Source organism: Prorops nasuta, unplaced genomic scaffold (genome assembly GCF_024137725.1).
Source record: "Prorops nasuta isolate Cenicafe-Biocafe unplaced genomic scaffold, Cenicafe_Pnas_1.2 PNAS00008, whole genome shotgun sequence".
In the NCBI taxonomy this organism is placed as follows: Eukaryota; Metazoa; Arthropoda; class Insecta; order Hymenoptera; family Bethylidae; genus Prorops; species Prorops nasuta.
The window spans coordinates 6,489,664-6,503,625 of NW_027116805.1; the positions used below are offsets into that span (position 1 = coordinate 6,489,664).

Genomic DNA, 13,962 nt, shown 5'->3' on the forward strand with positions numbered 1-13,962 from the left:
GGATGGAATTATTACATTTTAAATAATTTTGCTTCAACTTCTATTTTATATATTTAGTCACATTTTTTATCATTTTTTAGACTCATTACAAAGGATATTATATCATTGCGGAAAATATAAAAAATTATAAATAATTGATCATATATGAGAGGCTAAATGTACCACCGCACAAGGTAATAAAAATATAGACAGAAAATTTTAATATATATACATGATAATATTTACAAGTTTTTAATACCATTATTTAATTATAGATCAGTGATGTATGAATCGTCTGCGTTTTTTTTACTATTGTTGAATTTAAAAAATTGACTACAAATGATTAATAAAGAATAAGATTTTGTTAAAATGTTTAATAAGAAAAAAATATATGTATTTTATTTTGTTTCAATATAAAATTACTGAAAATAAGTATAATAATGTATTATTTATTTATTAATATTAATTATTTTATTCTTGCATTTTTGGTACGCGCGTTCAAAAATCATATACGTATGTGTGTGTATATGTATGAGCTGAGCTTTTAGTTCCACTAGCATGTCTTACAGTGAGGGTGCCACACAGTGCCACTAACAACGGTGGCGCTATGGCGTTGCGTTCAAGTAGCCCATCGTGGCGCTAGTAGTATAAATTCTACCAGTGGGAGACGAGAGGATGGAAGTTCTTCCTCTCCCCGACTCGGGCAAGTAGAGGGGTGCTTAAGTGTTATAAGATATGAATTTTTGTAATAGTAACGATTGTTATAATAAAGGGGGAGATTAAAAGAGTTAGTAAAAATAAATATAATCGCTGGTGAAATAAATAATTATTTAATTCCCCTGTAACAGTCTCTATAGCGCAACGGAATACATGCAAAGTTGACCCCACTGTGTAGACCGGCCTTTAGAACCATAAGTCTCCGGCAACGTCTTCTTCCGGTTGAGAACCTTGTTGAACATCTGATTTTTCTTGCGGCACATTACTATCATTCTCATCTTCACTTTCAGAAACGGCTAAATCATCTTGAATCTTGTTCTCTTCTTGGCTGTCTCTTGCTGGTAATCCGGCCAGCAGAAAATCTGATGGATCATAATTTGGATCGACATCCATGCTTTCCTCTACACAAATAAGAAGAAGATTCTGTAATTCTACATTCTTCAAGTAGCTTTCAATAAAAGACAAAATTTTTACTAAAGGGTCTGGTTGAATAAGCATGGTGAATTTGCCCCCACCGAATTTCATGCCGCTAATTCTTTCAGATAGTTATTAAATAAAAAGACATCTATATACGTAAAAAATTGCAGATTTTTATATTGATTTTTAGACCTTTTACAACGAAAAAACGAGTTTGTTTATCTTTATGGATTTTAATAACAAAAAATGCACCACAAAATTTTTAAAAATTCTGGCAAATCAAAATTATGTTAAAGCTGATGAAAATTTTTTCTTAATTTTTTTATTGCCATTTGTATTTTTAATCACCTATAATTTATTTTTCACAAATTAAATTCAAGACGTATCCATGTTCCTACTCTTATGACAAAAATTTACGTAATTTCTCCAACTATTTCCCCCTTGTAAAAAAAACATCAACTCAAAAATTCGCCTGCAACACATTGAAAAATATAAGTATAGTGAATGGTTAAATTAATTCTTAAATAAATCATTCTTTGAAGGTAGCTGCTTTATGATTATACTTGCAGTAGTGATGTAACATGACTCATTACTGCAAGCAATCTGAATTTTTGCAAATTGAAAATAATTTCACGTTCTTCTTCCTATTTCAGTATTCGTGAGAGATCTGTGATTTTTTCTTATTCATCTTTAATCAATGTGAAAACAACAGTGACAAAGTATTATTTTTTAAAACCCCACAATTAACTATCTATTTAACTTTATTGAGCTTGATTTTTACATAAATATCAGAGATGAATTATACAGGATGTAACAGCAATGATGTTTTTAATTTTAACCACATACTCTTGGGGCTAAACTAAGTAGAAAAGTCCTATACTATGGCATCCGTAAAAGCATCATTGATGAAATAAATCAATTTTAAACCGATGAATCAGGGCTTTGATTCAACGGAAGAATTACTTTACTCTCACTTTCGTTAACAGTTCCCCTTCAAAAAACAAAAGACGTTTATACTTCTCTGTCGTTCCATATTGTCGTACACGCATACACGTACGCAAGTACACCGATTAATAATAGTACCTCCTAATGTCTTACATTCCTGATCCTGGTGCTAATGATATATGTTTTCTGCCTATTTTTAAAAGGATCCTCGACGGCATCCATTTAGATGAAAATTCTGGGTCATGATACGGCGTTATTTGTAGATTAATTTTCAAGTCGTTTTATCGTTTCGGTGACGCGACATATGAACTGGTCTAAGCTAGTCAAAAAATAAGTATTATGTTAAAAAAGCTATCATAAGAAATTGTATTTTTTTCTGATTTTGGAAATTTCACTGTTTTATCAGATGAAGTAGTTTGATGCATTATTGGAAGAGCAAAATGACTCGAAAATTGGTTTTCAAGTAAAGCCATAATCTTGTCTCGAAATTTCGGCCTAATAAGAGGAGAACCTGTAGGATCCCTTTAAGAATAAATGAACCTTTTTTCATTTTATGAAAGGACAAGGTACAAAATTAAGTCTAATTTTTTTGTTAATGCTGTAGATTATTATTCATAGTTTTTGCACACTCTTATGTACGAGAAGATTTCAAATAAGTTAATAAATACTTTTGCTTTTCTCTTTCAAAGTTTATTACGACTTGCTTGGTGAATTGTAAAATGTTTCATTTTGGTGACCATATCAACTTCTAGTCACTATAAACTAGAATCTGACGTAGCAATTGACTAATTTTACTGGCAAGTCCATTTAGGCAGATACAACACAAAAAGTACTAGGCGAATAGGCAAAAACTATAGGCAATCTACGGCATAAAGAAAAAAATTAGACTTAATTTTGTACCTTGTCCTTTCATAAAATGAAAAAAGGCTCATTTATTCTTAAAGGGATCTTTCAGGTTCTCCACTTATAAGGCCGAAATTTCGAGACAAGATTATGACTTTACTTGAAAACCAATTTTCGAGTCATTTTGCTCTTCCAATAATGCACCAAACTACTTCATCTGATAAAACAGTGAAATTTCCAAAATCAGAAAAAAATACAATTTCTTATGATACCTTTTTTAACATAATACTTATTTTTTAACTAGCTTAGACCAGTTCATATGTCGCGTCACCGAAACGATAAAACGACTTGAAAATTAATCTACAAATAACGTCGTATCATTACCCAGAATTTTCATCTAAATGGATGCTGTCGAGGATCCTTTTAAAAATAGGCAGAAAACATATATCATTAGCACCAGGATCAGGGATGTAAGACATTAGGAGGTACTATTATTAATCGGTGTACTTTCGTGCGTGTATGCATGTACGACAATATGGAACGACAGAGAAGTATAAACGTCTTTTGTTTTTTGAAGGGGAACTGTTAACGAAAGTGAGAGTAAAGTAATTCTTCCGTTGAATCAAAGCCCTGATTCATCGGTTAGAAATTGATTTATTTCATCAATGATGCTTTTACGGATGCCATAGTATAGGACTTTTCTACTTAGTTTAGCACCAAGAGTATGTGGTTAAAATTAAAAATATCATTGCTGTTACATCCTGTATAATTCATCTCTGATATTTATGTAAAAATCAAGCTCAATAAAGTTAAATGGATAGTTAATTGTGGGGTTTTAAACAGTAATACTTTGTCACTGTTGTTTTCACATTGATTAAAGATGAATAAGAAAAAATCATTGATCTCTCACGAATACTGAAATAGGAAGAAGAACGTGAAATTATTTTCAATTTGCAAAAATTCAGATTGCTTGCAGTAATGAGTCATGTTACATCACTATTGCAAGTATAATCATAAAGCAGCTACCTTCAAAGAATGATTTATTTAAGAATTAATTTAACCATTCACTATACTTATATTTTTCAATGTGTTGCAGGCGAATTTTTGAGTTGATGTTTTTTTTACAAGGGGGAAATAGGTGGAAAAATTACGTAAATTTTTGTCATAAGAGTAGGAACATGGATACGTCTTGAATTTAATTTGTGAAAAATAAATTAGGTGATTAAAAATACAAATGGCAATGAAAAAATTAAGAAAAAATTTTCATCAGCTTTAACATAATTTTGATTTGCCAGAATTTTTAAAAATTTGGTGGTGCATTTTTGTTATTAAAATCCATAAAGATAAACAAACTCGTTTTTTCGTTCTAAAAGGTCTAAAAATCAATATAAAAATCTGCAATTTTTTACGTATATAGATGTCTTTTTATTTAATAACTATCTGAAAGTATTAGCTGCATGAAATTCGGTGGGGGCAAATTCACCATGCTTATTCAGCTAGACTCTTTAATATACCTTGTTGAAGTAATTGTTGCTCCCCCATATAAAATCCAACGTTACCAAGTTGTACCATTGCTTCAGCTGCTTGTTGACTATCGTCATCAGCAAGCACTACTCCATTTTCATTGTCATTCTCATGCTCATTTTCCCTAACTTCGTTTAATTCCAGCGTCTCCATTTCAGTATTTTGCGATTGTTCGTCCCCACCAAACGGAACTTCATCAAATTCATCCTCACTCGAAAATTGTAAATCTAAAAGTAATAATTTTCGTTAATTTTCTAATAAGATTTAATTGCAAAGGCTCAGTCACTTATATAATAGTTTAATAGAAATCCTGTCGTACCTTCTTCAAGTACGTCTTTTTTCTTGGAATGCACATTTCTGCCATTACTATCAGCTTCAGCATCTCCTTCCACATCAACGAAGTCGTAATCATCCAAGTTTGACTTTCCAAATGCATTTTCTGGAGAACTAGTCTGACTCTGAAATTATGATTTACATTTATATACAAGCTTCTATTTGTTATTAAATTCTACTAAATACTGAGATAAATAAAGTTTATTATACTTCTCTAAACTCGGGCTCAGCGATTGTATAATTTTCTTCATCCGGACCCAGCCAAGATGAATCAATATCAGCTTGCTCCATAGCTCGTTTTTGAACAAGTAGAATATTATTTTCTAATTGCGTTAAATGATCGTCATACTATACAGACGAACATATTTAAATTAGTTAATCTTTAATTTGTTTCAAAAAAAGCTTATTAATATAAAAACTTACTTCATCTAAAGTTTCTTTACAAACTTTAACCAATAATTCTGCTTTGTGGGTAAATGGCGACTCCTTGCCATTATATATTGTACAATTTTCAAGAATCTGTTCAATATCCCTGATAAATTCTTGTCGACTATGATATTTGTGTGCTAAAAATATATGCCATTTATTATTCATAGTTGAAACTCGAATAAATTCTTGTTTGCACGTACAGATAATTAGGAATACTTACCAGAAACTTTCTTGGATATTGTCTCTAAGTCTATAGGTCTCTTAATTACAGAATAATAATCTTTCACTAATTTCTTATTTACAGGTTTTAAGAAAGGCCATGCTTCTGTCATAGACTTTAGTTTGTTATTTACAACGTTGTCCAAAATAAATGTAAGGGCTACTTGGTCATTATCATCCAAAAGCGGATTAATTGCCTTTTCCAGTCTCATTAATCTATCTTCTTTTTCGGCTAGGCGATCTACGCAAGTTTCTAACATTCTTTTAGCAGCTACTGTTAAAGAACTCTTGACACCATTATAAAGAGTTGAATTCTCGACAATTTGGTTAACATCCGCTAAAAACTCTTCTCTGCTTTGATATCTCTTCGTTCGTAGATTTTCACGGATAGTTTGTAAATCCATTGGCCTTTGAATAATTTTATGATAATCTGGGACAGCCTACAATTCAATCTCTTTTACAATAATAAAAATAAAATACTGTAATTGCTATCGATATACCTCATATACATTTTTTACCTTAGCATTAACTGGGAATAAGAACGGTTGAACATCTGGTAAATCTCTCATTTCATTTAGGATACTTTCTAGCATTGTTGACATAACTACAACGGGATCAGTTCGTCGGCGATTAGCAGGTCTCTGTTGCCTCTTCAAGTAATCACAATGATCATCACCCGTAGCCCTTCTGCGTTTCTTCGAATTCACAGCATCTTTTGGTACTTTAAGCAACAATGTACGTCGCTTCATTTCTTCAGCATGCTATTGAAATAGAAATTAGAGATGCAATGAAAGTTCTACAAGACAGTTGTTTATAAAATGTTTATAATGAGTGTATAAATAATACCTTAATTAGCTTTGAGGATAATTTAACTTTAGTGCCATCTACATTGACTAAATCTTGATCATCCGTGTTAAGCTGCTTTTCAATTTCTTCTTCTTGCTCTTCAGTCATAGCAACATTTACTGGGGCTGTTGTCATACTACTCTGATACAGAGGACAAGCTTTGTTTGTTCGCATATGACCAACGTTACCGCAAGCTCCGCATTTCAGTTTTAAATCTGGTTTGAGTTTAGGCTTTTTACGCTTCGAAGGGGAACTTTCAGTTTTGGGATGCTTAGAAGCAGAAGTAGATTGGAAATTACATAATGAAAGGATACTGGCAGAGGAAGTAGCCACTGAGGTACTAGGATTACTTCGATCAAATAAACTGTTAGAGGAAATTGGGGTATTAATGGATCCACCGCCCATCATACGTTCCCGCTCTTGATTTCTTTTAATTCTTCTTAATTGCTCTTGCAGCCTTCTTTTCTCTCGTTTCATTTCTTCCTTTTGCGCTTCATCCAAAGTGGCAAATTGTTTGATAAATGCTTCATCCTTAGAGTTCCTGATTTTAATATAAGTATCTATAACGGCTGGTTTTCTGACTAGTTCAATACGAGTATATTCTGTCCCATCGGGATTTCTGAAGGTTCTATAAATCTTAAGAACTCGACCCTGTTGAGAATTGAAATTATTAGCCGGACTATCGTCTTCTTCATCTTTCTTCTTCTCTTTGCCCTTCTTTTCTTGGTCCTGTATTTCACCCATTAACATTTTTCGCAGCTCATGTCGCTGTTGCTCTTCTCGCTCCAAGGATAATTGAGTGCTAGTTTTTTTATTCGATAGCATATTTTCAATGTTCTTACCCATTTCTTCTATATCAGAGCTATCCTCTTCGCTACTTTCACCTTCGTCTGTACTAAGCACCTCGTTTGATGATAATACGCGATTTTGAAGATCGAAGATTCTTTGACACTCTTCCTTATATCTTTCTTGATGCTCTGCTATAGAAAACCGATTACCCCGAGAAAACTTTGTCATACCTTCTTCACCTGCTTTAGCTTTCTCTGTCGATAATGTTCTCACTACATCGATAACTTCCCAACGAGAGAGTTTTTTAATTTCTTCCTCGGGTACCCCGAATTTTCGTAACAGTGCTTTTGCATTATTCAGCGAAAGTCGTCTAAGATCAGCGTCAGTTCCGGTTACTGTTCGTTTTGGCTGAGCTTCTTGTTCTTCCTGTAGATAAATCAGTAATTTTTTAATTTCGGTAAAACAAAATGAAAATGATAAGCTTTTCTTTTGCTAGGAAAACGTGGCTTCGTGTAATATTGTAGAACAAGATCTAAAAGCAATACTATTACTGAGAAAATACTTTACCTTACTAATGGTGGGTTTATTTGGAACTCTAACGTAAGAGAATCCTTCACCACAGCCTGTAGGATCAGCTGGACCTGCCAGTTGCAACAAACATTTTCCTTTCATAGCTTGTATGTATGCGCGAGTCGTATTCCATGGTGCAACTTTAACTTCATCGTCCATTTTTAACTGCATTTCTTCGTCATCGTCATCGGGTGGAGTAAATATGAATTTTTCACCATAACCGGCATCCTTTAACCTCTGTTCAGCCGCTATCATACTGAAGTAAGCACAACACTGTTCTGGTGATACCATAGCTCGTATCTCTTCTTCTGTCGGTAATCGAAAATCCGGTTTAATCACCCACCAATTAGAGTCCATTCCTAAATATAAAAATATACAATTAAATCAATGTTCTTACAATAAATAATAAACTAATTAGAAAATTCCATCATCAAACTTTTTACCTGTTCGTTTAAAGTCAGCGCACAATTTTAAACGTTTTCTAATACTACTTTCACTATGAGATGGAAATGCCCTTTTGATATCATCCATTTTGATTCGACGTGGAGTATCTTGAGATTTCCAAAATAATCGATAAATGAAAACTTGTAAGAAATCTCTGACAAAATTATTCGCTCGTTTTGAGTTTGGACCAGGTACTTCATACAGAGGACATTCTTGACCCGCAACGAATAGCGCATTCATTTCGCGTATAAAGTACTGATACCTAAGAAAACACAATAAAGTTGAATATTTTGTTGACTTTAATTATTCACTTATAGTCTATGAGGAGCTAACCTTGTTCTAATAATTAGAAAATCAGTTTCAGGAATTTTATGTTCATAAATAGGAGCTCTATACATATTATTTTCAACTGCTTGAATACTCTGCCCTGGAGTAAGAATACCAAGAAACGGACTGGTATGAGCGTAAGCAGTTTCTCCATACTTATATTTTTGCGGGCCTTGATCTTTTCCTGCTTTGCGTTTATAATAATTTTTTACTTTAGAACACATTCCTACTTGATTCATTAATGGCGGATGTTCTTCGGAAAACTCAACAAGAACCAATTCTCCATCCCTTCCTGTTAAATCTTCGGGAGTTCTCATAAAGAAAACGTCTCCCCCGCCAGATGCTATTCTTTCTTGCTCTCTTTGCTACAAATTAATATATCACATATTAAAAAAACTTCTAAAATAAACCAGTATAAAATAAAATTAAAATTTACCTTGGCCTTCTTTTTAATGTGCTTTATAAGTGGGGAAACACCATGTGGTCCAGGCTGTGAAAGTGGTCCATTTGAGAATTTTCTCAAGGGTGGTCTGTGGAAATTTCTTAAACGCATGAGCCCCATATGAGTTTGTACAAATGGACTACGCAATTCTACAACTGGTGTACTATGTTGTATTAGATTTCCACCACCTACTTTAAGCCTCAATGTCGTTTCAGAAGAGCGAGGCATATAGTATCTGATGAAATAAATAAAATTTATACATAAAATATATAATTGTATGTATATACAAAATAATACAAATTTATAAAATATTAAGAGACTTACGTATCATTGGAAATATTAAATGGATCTCTATCTGGTGATTTGGGTGGCGGAGGAGGCGTATCTTCTTCTAAAACGTTAATTACACCAGCCTTTCCTAAGAGTAATTTGCTTTTCTTGACATGAGGATGAGGTATTTTTACTTTAGGTTGAGGTCCATTATCCTTATGCAACAATGCTGGATCTATATCATCCGGTATTCCAAGCACAATATTTTCGTCGTTTGGATCTAAAGTTAGAATTTTAGGTTTTGGAACTTTTCTCATATTTTCAGGATCCCAGATAACTTCTTCTTCCCACAATCCATATACTAATTCTTCATTTTCCACAGGAAATATTGAATACCAAGTATCATCATAATTGTCCTCCCTTTGCTGTTGATTACCTTTCCCCATACTTCTGTTAATGAAATTTTTCCAAATATAAATCAAGCATAATTATTTATGTTTTCATTTTTAAATATATGCAAAACCTACATTTTGCTTTTCTGTGATTGCATATGCAAAGGTGTACTAATTTGTGAAGTAGCCAGACGAACATTAGGAGCCATAGGTACTGTTGTCCCTTTTCCCGGTTGACTGAATGCTTGAGCAGTTCTGTTTCCACTAGACGGTACCCATCCTGCTGCATTATTTTTGCTATTTAATTTCTGCATCACCTATACATATTACATATTACACACAAATAGAAAAGTCTATATAATGTAATCTATACACATCTTTTGGTAATACAGCAGTAATATTGTACTAAGGAATTTAATTTACTTTATGTTTTATGTCATCCCCATTCCAGACAACATCATCCTCCCAATGTAACTGTGAAACCATTAAGAATGCATCATCAGAAAATTCATCTCTCTGCTCACTTGCTTCTACTTTTTCATCCTTTTCTTCCCTTTCCTCCTTTATAAAAATATGAAAATAAATATTAAAAATAATATACTTAAATATATTGTATATTTGGTGAAACTTTATCCAAATTTAAATAATTTACCTTTGTATCTATTTTTTCTGCAATCTTAAATCCATAATTAAATCCATCCCCAGTTTCTGGAACCTCCAACATGTCATACCAAAGCTGAGCAGGACCGAATCTCCAGTCAGCAACTTTTGGACCCATATCACCATTATCTCCACTATTATCAGCCTTACCAGACTGTTCTTTATCTTCTACTGGCAACAATAATTTGCTTTCGTCATCAGAATAACACAGTTCTTTAGATGGCTCTGGTCCATATTGCATTGCCCATCCCTGCAGACCATTAATATTTTCAAATTAATGCATAATTAAAATGTATTCATATAGAGAACAATTATACCAACCTTAAATTTTAATTTTCTATCATCTTGATCTGAGCCAGAGTCTGAATCCCTTATATCATGATGGCGCTTTTTTTTACGACGTTTTCTTACCCCCCTCCATATTTGGGGTAAGCTACTAGGTTTACCAGGGCCAAACAGTCTTGAGAATCTAAGGACTTTGTTCGTTCGAAAATCAGGAAACAGTTCAGTAACATCTATATTAGCATACTTTGATGGTAGCATAGAAGCAAGGGGTGTTTCCAGCTTCCTTTGCCTTGCAGCTTCAACTTCTTCTGCTGTCAATGTTTCTTTTTCTTCAGGAATAGGGGGAGGGGGCATTAATTGTGAATCTAATTTGTTAATGATTTCCTCATCATCTGCATCATAATCCACATTTTCTTTATCAGCGTTTAAATCATTTGCATTAGTTGAAGCTAAAATAAAACATGAAATTATTTAAATTAAGTAGCAGTTCAAATCTTATTTACATAAATTACTTGCCAGTGTCATCAGCTAATTCTGTTATGTCAGAAAAGTCCATAGCAGTAGGAGATTTGATCATGTAATTGGCATCATCAGTTTCAGTTGTTGACGAACCTTCATCCTTATCATTATTATTTGCTTCAATTTCATTATCCTCATTGCTTAAATCATTAGGCATCATTTCCCGTATAAGTGAACTAAATCCTAGCTGACTCAACGAAGCAAGATGTTGTTGTGCTTCTGGATCCAGAATATCATTTTCTAATTGTCCATTGTTATCAATGTTTCCAAATAAGAATCCTGTTAAATTAATTCCAGATTCCATATCCTTATCGATATCACCATCGGAATCTGCCATTGTTTCTCTTAGTTCAATGAGTTAACAATAACTGGCGTAATTGCTGTCCCAGCCCAGCCAGCATTCCCGGACTATTCCCACTGATTCCCACCAATTCCCACTAATCCCACTTCCCTTCCCAGTTCCCACCACTTCCCACTACTTCCAAGTTCCCACTTCCCACTCTTTCCCAGCTCCCACAATTTACAGCGCCCTCATAGCAATTCATGAGGTATATCAGAACTAGACAGCTGGGGTTTGTTAACACATATTGTAGTACATACATATAGTATGTATGAATGCTTAATGCAATCGACCAATAAGAGTACGAGTAGCTTTTGAACACACTTGTCGAAACTATAGCAAATTATAACCTTCTCCTAGTCCTGCATCTTTTTGTCACTACGCGTTTGACTATCTAACGAAAGTTTACGTATCTGTAGTTTATACTATTAAATGAGGGAAAATCGTAAAATTGATTTTTTGAAAAATTAACGTTGTAAAAAGTATATAATTGAATTTAAGGAAATAATAGTAACGTCAAAAAAACTTAAATATGTCTGACGACAAAAAGGTGAATTTAATATAGTTTTAAGTATTGTATTCTCCTGTGATAAACATTCTCTAACCTACAATTTGCAATACATTGTTTGAATTCTGTAGGAATCAAAAACTGAATCGGAGCACATAAATTTGAAAGTTCTCGGTCAGGACAGCGCAGTTGTGCAATTTAAGATAAAAAAGCATACTCCACTAAGGAAACTGATGAATGCATATTGTGATCGAGTAGTAAGTTATCACTTTAAATTATTCTTATTGGTATATAATTCTGAGTAATTCAGGAAAATATTATAGCACAAATACTACATTTACATGTTAATATCTTAAGCTATTTATATTCAAATTGTATGTGATTTAAAAAGAAATCTTTCTTATTACTGATATACAAAAATATCATTAAGTATTAGAAAAATAATGTCATTACTTTCTTATTTTAGGGTTTGGCAATTGCAGCAGTTAGATTTAGATTTGACGGTCAACCTATTAATGAAGTTGATACACCTACAAGCTTAGAAATGGAAGAAGGAGATACAATCGAAGTTTACCAACAGCAAACAGGAGGATCGTGTTGAGATGAAGCAAGGATCATGTTGTGGTTTACAAAGGAACAATCTTAAATATTTTATTTCAGTGTTTAATTTCTACAAATGGCCTCAACGCTCCATTTTTTCTTCACATTAATTAGATTTTTACATATATATATAAGATTATAATTATAGTGGAGAATGAACCACTAAATTGATAGAAAGATGTTAGTGTGACTTCTTTGAACATTTACTTCTTTTAGCCACTGATAACTTCTGTTTGCAATATAGCAGGGAAAATGTCATTCCATTTTTAAAATTATAACTGAAATTATCGATATAGTAATGTTTATATTATATGAGCATATGTAACATCTTTTAAAGATACGAGATATATTTTTTCAGCCTGCGATTAATGATTACTAACATGTATTTACGTACTTAAATGATGACAAATTTTATGAATATTTTTTTAAGCATGATCCATGTTCAATTGAGAAGTTATTCCATATTCCATTTATTTTATGACATTATATTCAGTTTAATAGCTCTAATACATTACTCCTGTCGTGTAAATACCAAAGCAATGATTAATTATTTTGGTTTAAATATAGAATTATATGATGATTAAAGTTTTGTTTTGAAGAACAAGCATTAATTTTAATATACAATCAGTAATTACAAGTATAATACATATATTATATAAAGTGCTTTAATCCTTAATCTGGGTTTGATTAAATATCTTCCTAATGTACGAATAGTTTAATTGAAGCTTCATGTAAGGAAAAAAATAAAATTCATTATATAAGCCTAGTAAATAAATTTTTCAATAATTTATTATATGAAAAATGTAAAAGGAAATATGAAAAAATGACAATTATATTTGGAAATTTGCATTTAACAATTTAAACATTTCAAAATTACTAATTCTTATAACAGCCAAAGTTAATTCTTAAAAATGTTGTTAATGAAAGTAAATTGCTATCAATTAAAAAAAAATTTATTCTAAAAGTGTAAATTGTAACGTTTCATGTCTCATGAAATAAATTCAAAATTTTATTATCATTGTTCGTATTATTTTAATCACTATGAAAATATCAAGTCTGACACGACTTCGAGAAGTTCAAATGTATATTTCGTGTAATATTAGCCTGTAAATAAAGGGATTGAATTCTGAAGGAGCATAAAGAAATATATACTCAGATGCTAGATATCGCGTGCAGGGGAATCCCATAGTAATTATACTTTTAGGGATATTATGTAGTAGGGGACTTTTATACATTCTGACATCATTAACTGTAAAAATAGCAATAAGCTTGAAAGGGAAATTTTAACATTTCGAGACTTCTTTTTCACGATCCAGCGTGCTACCAATATGCAGAATAATACCCTCCTAAAACAGACCAGTTTAATAAGTCCTGGTGCGAATTGTAACAATATATTCACAATGACCTTGAAAATTTCTATGAAAGTTATTCTTGATTTGATTTTAAAAATTATTCTTTATGCTACATATTTTGGGATTTTATATATATTAAAAGCTTTAGAAAACGTTATGTTATTAACATATCACATTTTAATCGAAGAATTATAAAACATTTAAATTTAAAA

General features: G+C 32.2%; 2 protein-coding genes across 4 annotated transcripts; one reads left to right on the top strand and one right to left on the bottom strand.

Annotated features, from left to right (window-relative positions):
• Positions 1 to 158: 158 nt before the first annotated feature.
• On the bottom strand, positions 159 to 11,350 carry Taf1 (TATA-box binding protein associated factor 1). 3 transcript variants are annotated; one of them, XM_066730298.1, is made up of 19 exons: positions 10,948 to 11,350; positions 10,468 to 10,880; positions 10,139 to 10,396; positions 9,910 to 10,047; positions 9,622 to 9,803; positions 9,149 to 9,544; positions 8,819 to 9,059; positions 8,389 to 8,747; positions 8,055 to 8,317; positions 7,609 to 7,970; positions 6,567 to 7,467; positions 6,253 to 6,467; positions 5,925 to 6,167; positions 5,408 to 5,846; positions 5,182 to 5,324; positions 4,969 to 5,106; positions 4,745 to 4,883; positions 4,416 to 4,652; positions 159 to 1,097 (listed from the first exon to the last, which is right to left on the bottom strand). In XM_066730298.1, the coding sequence occupies exons 1-19, from the start codon at positions 11,285 to 11,287 to the stop codon at positions 883 to 885; spliced, it is 5,622 nt and encodes a 1,873-aa protein (XP_066586395.1). In that variant the 5' UTR covers positions 11,288 to 11,350; the 3' UTR covers positions 159 to 882. The 3 variants fall into 3 exon arrangements, with proteins under 3 accessions (XP_066586395.1, XP_066586394.1, XP_066586393.1); XM_066730297.1 differs by having other exon boundaries at positions 6,253 to 7,467; positions 9,149 to 9,541; XM_066730296.1 differs by having other exon boundaries at positions 6,253 to 7,467.
• Positions 11,351 to 11,675: 325 nt separating this feature from the next.
• On the top strand, positions 11,676 to 13,257 carry Sumo (Small ubiquitin like modifier). Its single transcript, XM_066730299.1, has 3 exons — positions 11,676 to 11,840; positions 11,930 to 12,055; positions 12,265 to 13,257. The coding sequence occupies exons 1-3, from the start codon at positions 11,823 to 11,825 to the stop codon at positions 12,397 to 12,399; spliced, it is 279 nt and encodes a 92-aa protein (XP_066586396.1). The 5' UTR covers positions 11,676 to 11,822; the 3' UTR covers positions 12,400 to 13,257.
• Positions 13,258 to 13,962: the final 705 nt, after the last annotated feature.